The 14,059-nt window shown below is 37.3% G+C and overlaps 1 protein-coding gene across 2 annotated transcripts in view; it reads right to left on the bottom strand.

Moving 5' to 3' along the window:
- Positions 1-235: 235 nt before the first annotated feature.
- Positions 236-14,059, bottom strand: part of dimt1l (DIM1 dimethyladenosine transferase 1-like (S. cerevisiae)) — a 34,951-nt gene continuing 21,127 nt past the window's right edge. For both annotated transcript variants that reach the window (XM_087988720.1, XM_043689417.2), the window contains 6 exons: positions 13,454-13,577; positions 9,134-9,226; positions 3,233-3,297; positions 1,565-1,628; positions 1,240-1,346; positions 236-571 (listed from right to left, as the gene is read on the bottom strand). In XM_087988720.1, the coding sequence (XP_087844846.1) occupies positions 529-571; positions 1,240-1,346; positions 1,565-1,628; positions 3,233-3,297; positions 9,134-9,226; positions 13,454-13,577 (496 nt within the window). In that variant the 3' untranslated portion in view covers positions 236-528. The remainder of the gene's footprint in view (positions 572-1,239; positions 1,347-1,564; positions 1,629-3,232; positions 3,298-9,133; positions 9,227-13,453; positions 13,578-14,059) is intronic.

The following is a 14,059-nucleotide window of genomic DNA, read 5'->3' as shown; positions in this document are numbered from 1 at the left end:
TGGAAAATACAAAATGCTGTCGGACCTGTATACCAAAGATTGATCCATGCTTTTGGGAGAAGAATCGGAAGAGAGCCAAAACCTTGTTCATTTCCAATATTTGACATTTCCTAGAAATGTTTAATTCCCACTTTATATTCTGTTCCTATTCACCGGTTCAATAAGTATACTGAAAGTTCTGCTAAAAATCAACCTAAACAAATTCAGAATTCATAATAAATTGTTTATCATGGAAGTAACTCGTTAAAGTTTTATTCAAGAGTTATATTTTTTCTGCTGTTTTGAGCAGTACATTTTCAGAAATATCATATGCTCATTTGGGAACCAATCACGTGAACTTACAATATCATAAGTGAGCAGAACCACAATGTAATGTATCTGTTTCAACTCTAATCCAGACTAAACTTATTCCAAATGATTGTAAAATCATTCTCAATATCACAAAATCATTCCAATAGGATTTGTAACAAGTCTGTCCTCTTATTTACATTAGACCTTATCTACAACCAATTTGCTGAAGCAATTCTCTCATGAGAAGTGGATTCCTTGTGAATTAAAACCATGAAGTAATCTGTGGGAGAAACATAGGAACATTACTTGAACAGAATGCAATGTATTTTTAAATTGCTTTCCCCTAGATTTTATTTTTTACTAAAAAGTAATTTAATTTCAAAACCGTTAATTCTTCATAGGCCAGCATAAACAATTTTTTTGACAAATACGAGAGGTACAAAGAAGTCTCTAATATCAGGTGGAAGTAGTAGATGTTATAATGTGATCAAAACTTTGCACAATACTGATACTATGGCATTGCTAAATATTTTGCCTAAAAAATTACATCAAAGCTAATTTGCAAACATTCACACCATTCTTTAAAGTAATTTGAATAGTCAAATACCTTAATTTTTGTGGACATACTGTATTATGAAACTATGACAGCACAACCTTTTTTTTAAAATCAAAACATTGAAAACTTAAACTTAAGTAAAATTCTGAAGTGGAACATTTGATTCCAGTGTTGCAGATCTCCCAATATCAAACATCGTATCATTGAGTTGTAGAACTGATCAAACAGTTTTAATCATAGTGAGTTAATTTCATAACCACCTCACTGGTCAGTGAGATCTGTGACTTGCACACCATGTGGTTGAATGTTTACAATGAGAGTTAAGAGATAGAAGAGAAAATACATGCATGTATTTAAGCAAATTGAAATTTTAGGGACTCGTGTCCCTTTACCTCATGAAATCATCTATGTCCATTGTGCGAGCTCGTTTTTCATTAAAATCTGTTTCTTTCAGGATTTTCTGGATCTTTTCTGTAATGCTGAAGTTTTCTGGTAATTGCTATTAATAAACATGAATTGGTATCTGAATAATAGTTGAAACTTTACAGTTCTTAAAATGTTAGTACTGTTTAGTTTAAAATTGTTTAAGAATATTTAGACATTTATTATTGAAAAAATTCTGGTTAATGTTTATTAAATAGTAAAAATTACAGTAAATCAGTCATAAGAATTGTGGAAATGGTGTGATGAATCAAAAAATACAACTTCTACACTTACAATATTATGCAAAGAACAGTGTATTCTGTAATTTTTTTCCAGCAATCGTTCAACTGCATTGGATCTATGGGAAAAAATCCACAAACTTTAAGGTAACAGGTATGTTATTCTAAACATTCAAATTAGTTTGAAGCACAATATTAGATACAAATCACCCCATATCAACCAAACAAAAAGAAAACTCAGATGATGCATTAGTATGTACAGGAAAGATCCGACAGAACTGAAAAAGAAAAGATCTGCTGGATTAAAAATAAAACAAACAGGTGAAATGTGTGTAAGCATTGAAGTATTCACAAAAATACTTTTCCCCCTTGAAACAGATTTAAAAACAAAGTTTGAGAGAGATTTTTAGATTGATTGATGCATTGATCTGTTATTCACCTGTATAATGATACTTTGTTGATTAGAGTTTTTAAACTTTTCTCACATTCCAGTACTGACCGTAGAGTCTAATAATTTTTAATTGCATCTGATACAAGACTGCAGTAAGGTTCTCTACTTGAATTAGAAGAACCATTTCTGTTTCTGTCATGCCAATTGCTTCAGGGAAGCTATTGCTAACTGCAATTGTTAAAATTCTTCTCCATAGTTTGTGGAATGCTGCTATGTACAAGATAATTGCCACTTCATCCTTACCAATTACACAACAAATAATTAATTCATAGTGTTTTTGGACATTTTGAAAGACATTGAAAGTGTTGAATAGATGCGCTTTTTGTCTTTGGAGATAGCAACAATACTAACAAAGGATTATTGGACTTTTCTTATGTCTTCTCTCATGTAGCTTATGAACAAGGCACTGACTGTTCAGACAAGGGCAGAGCTGTGGTATTACTTGAGTAATGGTTAAATTGACGGGTGAAAAATGTTTTGATGAAGTGGTGACTAATTGCAACTTTTAAACTGAAATATTTTTAAATTCAGCTTCATTAATTAGATTTGATTATACTTTGAGGAGTGCTTGTCATTCATTTGGGGTGCATTCAACTTTTGGTTTCAATTTAAGCCCAATATTTTTGAACATTTATGCAGCTTTTCTAGCAATAGGTGTTTGATTCTATTCAAATCTTGGGTGAAAGAATAATTCGAAATCTTGCATCTAAATAAATCATTTTTCAACAGAGATACTACTCTGACTTCAAAAATTTTGCCAGTCTCTTGCTGAGACATGTATGGTGCATGGTGAACAGAAGCATGTGGCATATTTGTGGCTGGCAATAGTGAAGGCAGCAGCACCAGCACCAAATACAGTGGAAGGTACTGAATTTTTAATCTATAATTATACAGCTCTTGTCTAGCTATTTGGTTGTTATGTGAATTTGGTGGATGGAGCCTGACACATTCACATGCAAAGGACCGCAGTATTTAGACACATATGCAGCTATCAACAATTGATAGCAGTGCCAAATGGTAAAGTAGTTGATGGGACAAAAATCAGTAGAAAGTTAAGGACAGTCCAACAAAGTTCACTGGCTGAAGGAATTGGAGTAAGAGTTTAGGGGGGCATGAATGGAGAGGAGGGAATGAAATGGCAGATATGGAATGGGGATAACAGAGGAGTGGAATAGTGTAGGGATAACACAAGTATTAAAAAAGGATGGGGATTTTTTTAAAGTACTGTTACAGTGAAAGATACAAAGGTTTAATAGATATGCTAGTACATACTTAAAAGCTGAAGCTAGAGTCTTGTTTTTTCTCACAAATGCTATTCGGACCAGACCATCCCATTCCTGATAGAAAAAAAAGCAACAAAACTTATGGTTAGAACCAAAGTGAAATAATGTAGGTTGCATTTCCTTGATCTCATTGAATGGTCAAGATGATGGGGTGAATAACCAACTTAAACTTTGAAGTTTTTATCCTGGGCCCCACAAGAGATTTGGCTGAAGAGTTGCTTCCCGTGCCTGTATTAATAATCCAGTTGATAGTAGACCTGATTTTCTCTAATCTTGCATGACACTTACTCAGTATACTTATGACACTCAGTATACTTTCATGATGCTCACAAACTCACTGTCAAAAATTTGCCATAAACCTTTACTTTACTATACTAGGACATTAAATGCTGTTGCACCTATGATTGGAACATGTTAATTTGCTCTTATTTTACATATCATATAAATTCTGTTTCAGCCAGAACTTTGATTTTTTTTGTTCTATGAAAATCTGAAACAAAAAAAAATGTTAATTGCTACAAACACTCATCTGTTAGCATTTCTGGAGATAACAGCAATATTTCAAATTAAATACCTATAATGCAAAACTTTTGGGAATATTCAACTCAAAGTAACCCCCCCACCCCATCAGATACTGCCAAATTTGAAGATTTACATGCAGGATTGCTAATATAACTTACTATTTGTATACAGAGTGTATATACTTTTAGTATTAAATTCAAAAATGTTAAATGACTCAATTTTCAATGAGATAGAGGCTGATCTGGTAATCCTCAACTCCATTTTCTTGTCTTTTCCCCATATCCTTGATTCCCTTACGGATTAAAAACCTGTCTTCATCAGCCAGGAATTCCATAGATTCAGTAACCTTACAGAAGTAATTTTTCTCCCCTGTTTTAAGTGGGTGCTGTTTTACTGACATTATGCTCTGTGGACCTAGTAAGTCTTCTCTGGACTGTCCCTAGTGCTAGTATGCTCCTGAGATAAGGGGACTAAAACAGTTTACCTTATTGCAGGTATGGTTTGGTCAGTGTCTTGCATAGTTTTAGCAATATTATCCTATTTTAAAATCATTAATTCCCTTTAAAAGGCCAATATAAAATTTGTCTTCCTTATTACCCAGTGAATTTGCACTGATTTATGCACGGAGACTCCCAAAATATCTCTGTGCTGCAGTTTTCTGCAGTCTTTCCAAGTGAAACAACATTCAACTCCTCTATTCTTTGTTCCAAAGTGCATGATGTCATTTCCCCACATGGTATTCAATCTGCAAAGTTTTTGCCTTCTCACTTAACCAGTCTATAGCCATATGTAGACTTTAAGTGCTGTTCTCACCACTTGCCTTCTAAACTATTTTTCTGTCATCCACAAATGTAGCAATAACACTCTAGTTTCCTCAAAGTCTTTAATATATTGTAAAAAATTGAAGTCCCAGCACTGATCCTGAAGGCACTCTGTTAATTATGGTTGCCATCCTGAAATTGTCTGCTTTTTCCAACTCTTCTCTATTAATTAGTCAATCCTCTATCCATGATATATACTACACTTCCAACACCACATGCTCTTAATTTATGTGTTGTACCTTATCAAGCACCTTTTGGAAATCCAAATATTAGATTTACTGGTTCCCCTTTATCTAATCTGTTTGCTAACTCCTGAAAGAATTCTAATAAATGTGTTAAATTCAATAACTAGTTTGTCTGCAAACATTTTAAATGTTCCATATTGAATGCATTGCTTTCAAGTTACTTCCTGTAACACTAATGTCATACTTTGGCTCCAAGTAATTCAACTGCGAATCAGAACTGAAAAGGCAGACAACAAATGAATCAAAAACAAAAGGAAACCAGCCGTGAGGAAACCTTAAGGACTCTCAAGAACCATAAATCCTGGAACAATGGATTACAAAATAAATGACTAATTCTTTGATTCAAAAGTCAAAGTCAGTACAAGTGTCTTAGATTACTTAGTGTGGAAGCAGGCCCTACGGCCCAAGAAGTCCACACTGACCCTCCGAAGTGCAACCCACCCAGACCCATTTCCCTACATTTACCCCTTCACCTAACACTACGGGCAATTTAGCATGGCCAATTCAACCTAACCTGCATATTTTTGGACTGTGGGAGGAAACCAGAGCACCTGGAGGAAACCCATGCAGACACAGGGAGAATGTGCAAACTCCACACAGACAGTTGCCTGAGACGGGAATTGAACCCGGCTCTCTGGCGCTGTGAAGCAACAGTGCTAACCACTGTGCCACCGTGCCACTTCTTAAAACAGTGTTGTGATTGGAACGAGGTTGGCCATGTGAATCTCATTGAGTTTGAGCTCCCTGATTGGGGCTGTTAATGTGGGCCAGTCAGGGAACACTGGCTGATAGATGATTAGATTAGATTCCCTAATGTGGAAACAGGCCCTTCGGCCCAACCAGTCCACACCGACCCTCCGAAATGCAACCCACCCAAACCCATTTCCCTCTGACTAATGCACCTAGCACTATGGGCAATTTACAATGGCCTATTCACCTGACCTGCACATTCTTGGACTGTAGGAGGAAACCGGAGCACCCGGAGGAAACCCACGCAGACACAGAGAGAATATCTGTGTGGAGTTTGCACAGTCACCTGAGGCTGGAATCAAACCTGGGACCCTGGTGCTGTGAAGCAGCAGTGCTAACCACTGTGCCAACCAACAGTCCTTTAGTCTGCATTTTTTCCTGCACTATTTTGCCTCAATTTTTGACAGTCAATGTTAACAGTGTTTGACAGTAAGGAGGATCATATCAGAATCCAATCATAGAGCTAAATGGTTAGCTGCTGTATTTCCACCCAAGTGGTTTTCCTTTTGAAAAGCATTAATTCTAACTAGTATAGGGGAGGTGAGAATTTGAGAGCATGTGAGAAAGGTGAGAAGTTTCTATTTTCTAGTAGTTTACAATTTGGAGTAAGTAGTGCAAGAAACTTAATTTACTTATTTTAATTGACTTTAATTAACAAAATCAGAAGTAGTGAGGCAGTCAGGAAATCACCAGTTTCAAAACCACAAAAAAATTTTCACGTTGGAAAACAGTGCGTGAGACATACAGAAGAAAAATCAGTGTGGAAGGTAAAGCATTTATCATCAAGTTATGACATAGCTGAGCATAGCAAGGCTGGACAGCATTTATTTTAATAAAAGGAGACTTGCAAGAAAAGCAGGTGAGCTGAGGGTGCTGATTCACACAAGGGGATGTTTAAATTGTTATCACAGAGACATGATTGATGGAAGGGCAAGACTGGCAGCTCAATATTACAGGTTTATAGAATCTTCAGGCAAGAGAGTGGAAGTGGCAGTGTTCCAATATCAAATCAAGAAATCAATTACTGTAATGACTAGGGATGATTTTAGAATGTTCTAAAATTTAGGCCATAAAAGCAACAATCACATTACAAGGAGGACAATAAACTCCCAGCCAGTGATATAGAAGGGATATGTAGGCAAATCACAGAAGTGTAAAAACAATAGGATAATAATGACAGATTTCAACTTCCCTATTAACTGGGATAGAGAAAATGCTGAGGGAGGGCAGAACTGAAATGTGTACAGCAAAGGTTTTTAAGCCAATACATAGAAAGTTCTAAGAAGGGGCAATGCTAGACCTAATTGTCAGGGACATAGCTGCACAAGTGTCAATGGGGGAACATTAAGGTGATTGTGACCAGAACTTTTTGATACTTAAGTTAGTTGTGGAAATAGACAATATTGGATCAGAAATAAAAAATAGAGTTGGGGCGTGTGGGGGCAGTTTTGATATAAGACAGGACTTGGCTAAAGTGGACAGGGCGCAGCTACTTGTATGAGAATCAACATGATAGCAATCTGAAAAAGGAAATACAGGTATTGAGTGCGTGGGGCCAACATGTTCCCATGTAGGTAAATGAAGGAGGAGGAGGAGGAAAAGTCCAGGCAACATGGGTGTTAAGAAATGTGCAGGGTGGGAGAAGGAAGAAAAGGGACGCTTATGGCAGATAGTGGACTAAAAACAGTACAAACCCAACAGCAGTATACAAAGTACAAGTGTTTACTTTGAAAATGAATTAGGAGAGTGACTAGGGGGCATGAAAGTAAAACTGGTGGGCAAAATATAGGATAATCAAAAGATGTCTAAGTATAATACTAGCAAGAAGATAACCAGGGAAGAGAGTAGGGCTTTTTAGGGACCAAGGTGATGTGTGTGTGTGGATAAAATCAGAAGTTAATGGTGAGGTTTTAAATGATTACTTTGTTCTTGATTATACTGAATACAGATACAATGTAGGTATAGAAATCAATAGGGTGACTGTGATGAACTTGAACAAATTAGCATTGAGGGGGAGATGGTCTTAGTGGGTGGCAAAAGAGGAGATTGCAAGAGCTTTAAACTTAATTTTTAAAATATTCTCTGGGCACAAGAGAGGTGTCAGAGGATTGGAAGATAGCTAATTTGGCACCATTATTCAAGAACGATAGTAGGTATAAACCAAGGAATTAAAGGCTACACAGACTAACATTAGTCGTAGGAATTTTTTTGTAGAACAGTTCTGAATGACAGAATTTCTCTCTACCTGGAGAAAGAAAGCTTAATCAAGGATAGTCAGTCTGGCTTCAATATGAGATCATATCTGACAGGTTGGTATGAATTTCTTGAAGAGATTACTAGGTGTATGTATAAGGGTAGTGCAAATGATGTTGTCTACATAGACCTCAGTAAGGGTTTTTAAAGCAGGGTATCACATGGGAGACTGATCAGGGCAACAAGAGGGATTCAGGGAGATTTGGCAAATGAATCCAAAGTTGGCTTTGGAGGGTGGTGGTTGAAAGTGGTTTTTGAGACTGGAAGCCTGTGCCTATTAGTGTACCAGTTCAGTTGTGAGTGCCTTACTGTTTGATGTGTGAATTATTAATAATGTATTTGTGTCTAAAATAAAGTTTTCAGGTAACAAAAGTTGAGTGGTGTGGTAAATAGCAAGGAGGAAAGTTTTAGACTACAGGACAATATAGACAGGTTGGTCAGATAAGCAGAACAATAGAAAATATAACTTATATTCCAAATAGTGAGGTGATGCATCTTGACAGGAGTAACAAAGGACTGCATGGTAGTATGTTGTGGTGACCCTTCTCTCACTCTGGCAAACCTAGCACGTACCGACGATTAGCAGAAGATTGATGTGCATGTACATAGATTCTTAAAAGCAACAGGACAGACGAATAGGGTGGCTTAGGCATATGAATATTTTATTAGCTGAGGCATTAATTGCAAGGGCAGGGAGATTATAATGGAGCTTTATAGGAATACGACTAAGCCACAGCTGGAGTACTGCATGCAGTTCTGGTCATTACAGCATAAGAAGGATGTGATCGCACTAGAAAGGGTGTAGAGGAGATTCACCAGGATGTTGTATGGACTGAAGTATTTCAGCTATGAAAAGAGACTACACAGGCTAGGTTGATTTTCTTGGATAGGCAAAGCTGAGGGGCATAGATTTAAGATAAGTAGCAGGTGGTTCAGAGAGGATTTAAGGAGAATATTTTCATCTGGGGGCCAAATGATAAGAAATGGGATTGAATAGGTACTTGATGAACAGCATGATTATGATGGACCAAAGTGCGTCCTTCCAAGCTGTAATACTCTGATTCTATAGTCATATGTTTACTAGGTATGTAGTTAACATTTAAGTGATTGGATTGGGAACCCTACTAATTTTGCCTACATGAGTCCAAGAAGATCAGTGTAAATTGTGGTGCACCTTCCCTCACTCTGACAAAACCTAGCACAGACTGGGGACTGAACCTTTCTGTCTGTATTGCTTTCTATGCACCATTATACCTGCTTAATCAACCTGTATCAAGCATTAATAAAATCGATTTGCACCTGAAAGTTCACTGGAGGTGGTGGATTCTTTGGTTCTATCCTAACCACACTTGATTCAACTTTTGGAGGTGGTCTGAAGTTGTTTCTTCCAACCTAGATAAAGATGAAGGTGAATTCAGATTATAAGTAGCATTTTAGAAGCTTTCCAAACAGGTATTTTCTTAAGATTGATCCGCAAGCAATACTAATACAAACTTTACTGTTGAGAAGACAATCAGATTTCTTACAAAATTACATATTTTGTCAAGCAGTTTGAACATTTCATACTTTTTTTGAAGACTTGAATTCTGATGTATAGTGGAAAATTTGATTATTTTGAGTTCAGAGATTAGCTTGAATGTTTGATTTTTTAAAAAGTCAAAAAAAGATGTTTCTGGAGAAAGAGAGGACATTACCTAATTGCTTTGACTTGCTTTTTAAAAATTACCAGCCTGTATTTTAGGCTGTTTAGTTTGGATAGTATTTTGGATGTCAAATGTGGAATAGGGTGCTCAGTTTCTCTTCCTGCCTTTCCGATACACCCTTTTTGAGAGTGTAGTATGAAACCTTCTTGTCCCCTTGTCGGGCTCCTGGAAGACTTCTGTATACTCTGCTTCTTTAGCAAGCTGAGTCTTCCAATATCAGAGGTGCAGAATGCCAGACCTGACAACAACCTGAACATTTACACCTTTTCCTTTCTCATTGTTAAGAAATTACTACAACAGGACATTAGATTAGATTAGATTACAGTGTGGAAATAGGCCTTTCAGCCCAACAAGTCCACACCGACCTGCCGAAGCGAAACCCACCCATACCCCTACATTTACCCCTTACCTAACACTACAGGCAATTTAGTATGGCCAATTCACCTGACCCTGCACATCTTTGGACTGTGGGAGGAAACCGGAGCACCCGGAGGAAACCCACGCAGACACGGGGAGAACGTGCAAACTCCACACAGTCAGTCGCCTAAGGCGGGAATTGAACCCGGGTCTCTGGCGCTGTGAGGCAGCAGTGCTAACCACTGCGCCACCGTGCCGCCCACTTTTTTTCTGAAGCCATGCTTTGAATTATTTATTATGAGCACAGTTGTGCTACATCTGAACCTGTAATACCAATATAACAAAGTTTTTTTAAGAAGTACAGAATTGGATTCTTCCTTATGGTTTTGTCATTCATCACAACCTTAAAAAAAGGAATTTAATGTTAGCGCCAATATTTATTAGATGGTTATTTAAATTATAATGTAAACATGGTAATGGTTCGGCACACACCCCCTTGGTGATTAACAGAGCAGACAACAGTGGGTGAACATGATAAATTCAATGGTTCCACTCATACAAAACAGCAGAATAAGTTCAAATGAAGTCAAACCACCAGGATCAAGAACTCATTTTCACTTAGTGACATTTTCAGCTTCATCGATACCAGGCTGTTCAGTTTGTGCACTTTAATCTTTCCAGCATTATTTCAAAACAGTTCCACCTTGTTATTCTGCCTGGATAACATGCTTTTTTTTAAATGAACACTTTATCACAGGGGTAGTTGCTTTTTTTTGGTCGTGTGTGCTGCATTTTTCCTTGTGGGGATTGATTAAGGCAAACATGACGTTCCACCAGACAGATGTGATGCCAAGTAGGAGGGCAGGATTATTTCTTGGTGGTTCATGGTTACTCACAAAACTCCCAGTATGCTCTGAATATTTTACAGCACTGACTGATTTGTATTTATACAGAAATATCTTACAATAATTGAATATAACTTTTGATGTTCACATTCAATGACCAAACAGTCCAATGTCAGAAGGAACACATAGAACATGTATTTTTCTTTTCCCAAAATGAATTCATAAACAGAGAACAGTTTTATTCATTTTAGTAGTGAGTGCATGCATCTTTGCGGATTAAAGTTTTAATAATAAAAACTTGTGTTTACTAAAATCACCTGGTTGATGGAATATTTTTATTCTAATGTCTAATACAGAGGAAGCACATGTTTAGCCACATCAGAAACTGCGTGAAACAAATTCAATTTAAGGTGTGTCCAACGGAATAGCCAGACTAGAAAGAATCAGTGTACTCTTCCCCCGCTGAGTTTTAACAGTAAGGTAGAGGAAGAAAGATTGCAGCTATTTCTGGCTGGTAGGCCATTGGGCTCTTTCAGCGACAACCCTGGAAACTTTTGCACCATTTCCCTCATCATCTACTATCCACTTTCATGTACCCTTGCCAATTTTTTTTTAAAAATATGCCAACCTGAACTGTGTAGTGTTTCCTATTTGATACAGGTTTCATATAACTTTTCTACTCTAAATTCTATCCTTGTAGAAATAAATCCTTGCCAAACTACAGCACAACTTTTACTGCCTGGTGTGTTTGTATTTGGAGATACATTTACTCCACCTAGACTTGTATTGTCCAAGTAGCAAGTGACCTCCCTATTGTTCCCACTAAAACGTGTTCTTACCTTCATCCGAATTTAACTTGATTTGCATTTTACTTACCCAATCTGCAAGTTTATTAAGTTCATCCTGTAATTTGTTGTTGTCCTTTTCAATATTGACAGTCTTCACCAATTTGGTTCATCCGCAAAAAGTTATTATAATAAATTGTGGACAATGACCTTAAAAATTCCATAAGACATAGGAACAAACAAGGCATTCAGCCCATTGAGTCTGTTCTATCACTAAGATCATGGCTGATTTCGTAATCAGCAATTCTGCTTTCCTGCCTTTCCCCATAACCCTGGATTCTACTACTGATTTAAAAAATCTGTCTATCTCAGCCTTTAAGATATATATTGTCCCAGCTCTGCGGCTGTCTTTGGTAAAGATTGCCATAGATTCACCACCCTCAGAAGAAATTACTCATCTTGGTCTTAAATGGATGATCCGTTACTGAGATTATGTAGTCTTCCATTAGATTAGATTAGATTACTTACAATGTGGAAACAGGCCCTTCGGCCCAACAAGTCCACACCGCCCTGCTGAAGCAGCAACCCACCCATACATTTACCCCTTACCTAACACTACGGACAATTTAGCATGGCCAATTCACCTGACCTGCACATCTTTGGACTGTGGGAGGAAACCGGAGCACCCGGAGGAAACCCACGCAGACACGGGGAGAATGTGCAAACTCCACACAGTCAGTCACCTGAGACGGGAACTGAACCCGGGTCTCTGACGCTGTGAGGCAGCAGTGCTAACCACTGTGCCACCGTGCCGCCCATAGTCTTGTTGCAGACTGTCTCACAAGGGACAAACAGCCTTTGAGCATTCATTCTGTCAAGTCCCTAAGAATCTTGTATGTTTCAACAAGATTGCCTCTCATTCTTCTGAACAAGTACAAGTCCAACTTAATCTCTCATAAAACAGTTCTTTCACTTCCTGAATCAATCTACTGGACCATCTCCAAATGACAGTATATCCTTCCCTAGATAAGGGGATCAATATTATTCACAGTATTCCAGGTGGGATTTAACTATAAACAAAAACAGAAATTACTGGAAAAACTCAGCTGGTCTGGCACCATTTGTGGAGAGAAAGCAAAGCTAGCACTGTGTGTCCACATACTCTTCTTCAGAAGAGAATTTTTCCAGCAATTTGTTTTTATGATTTCCATCAACTGCAGTTCTTTTGCTTTTTTTTTGAGGTTTAACTGGCGCCTTGTATAGCTTTAAATTAGATCTCCATACTTTTATACTCCACTCCCTTGGAAATAAAGGCCAACATTCCTTTTGCCTTCTCAGGTAATAACCTATTAAAACACAGAATATTTCAATCACAGAATCCCTACAATTGACCAATTTAATTTTTGGATGCTTTTTTTTGGAGATTTATGCATGAGGACTCCCAAATTCCTGTGTTGTAGCTTTCTCCCAACTTACTCCATCTAACTAATATTCAACTCTTTCACTCTTCCTGCCAAAGTGCATACGCTCATACTTTGCCACATTATATTCCATCTGCCCAGTTGCTTAACCTATGTTCCTTTGAAAATTGTGTCATCTGCACCACAAGCTTTGCTACCTACTTGGGTTGTACGCAAACTTAGTACAGTACATTCACTTCTGCCATTCTGAACAATTATCTTTACCCAAATTCTTCACTTTGTCTCAAAGTTAACTTAGAATTCTCACTGATCTCTATTGAATTATGAAATAGAATGGATTCTATCAGATTTTAACCTCTCACTAGTTCAGGGATTCAGAAATTCAATTGTAGGACTGTCACTCTGGAATCAAAACTTAAGTGCTTCCTGGTCTTTGGGCTCTATACATGGTCCATGCTCCTATTCAAAAGCCTATAACACATTTTATTAAGAAAATTCTGAATTCTACCTTCATCAGGTGATCTACACGTGCCAATAACTGCGTATTGATTGAGAGCCTGCAGTATAGTTTATCCCCTGGCTTTGCAACAAGCCGAAGAGCAAATTCTTGTTGGAACATCAACACTGCACATCTGTGAGGAAAAATGCAATAGTAGAGGCTGAAGTACAGAACACAGAATAAAGCTAGTATTCTTTTCAATGCTCTCTTTTTCAATTAAAGATGTGCTAACTCCCTCCCACCCCTCTCAGACCTTGGATACTAACAATAATGGTACATTTGAAACTCATTCACTACACTGATGAAGAATGTATAACAGCAATGCATGTCAAATCTTAATTTGAATAGCTGACAGCAGAAATCCTTAGCTTAGGATAGGTTGGGAGAAAAAACATTGATTAAGTTCATACACTAATCTTCTCAACTTGCCATAGTTCTCCTTTTATACTGCCTGCCTTCTTAGCTTCTCTTCATAACTTATTTCATGACCATTATCTTTACAGTGAAAAAGTTTTGCCCAACTTTGCTCCATATTTCCCTATTATTTACAAATAAAATATATATTTCAACAACATAGCATCAGAGAAGTAGACAGATTTTTCATTTTGCAAAATA

This window comes from Chiloscyllium plagiosum, unplaced genomic scaffold (genome assembly GCF_037043375.1).
Source record: "Chiloscyllium plagiosum isolate Xiang-an unplaced genomic scaffold, Cpla_swu_hap1 HiC_scaffold_1, whole genome shotgun sequence".
Classification (NCBI taxonomy): Eukaryota; Metazoa; Chordata; class Chondrichthyes; order Orectolobiformes; family Hemiscylliidae; genus Chiloscyllium; species Chiloscyllium plagiosum.
The sequence above is the reverse complement of the archived record's forward strand: the minus strand, read 5'-3'. Positions and strand labels throughout refer to the sequence as shown.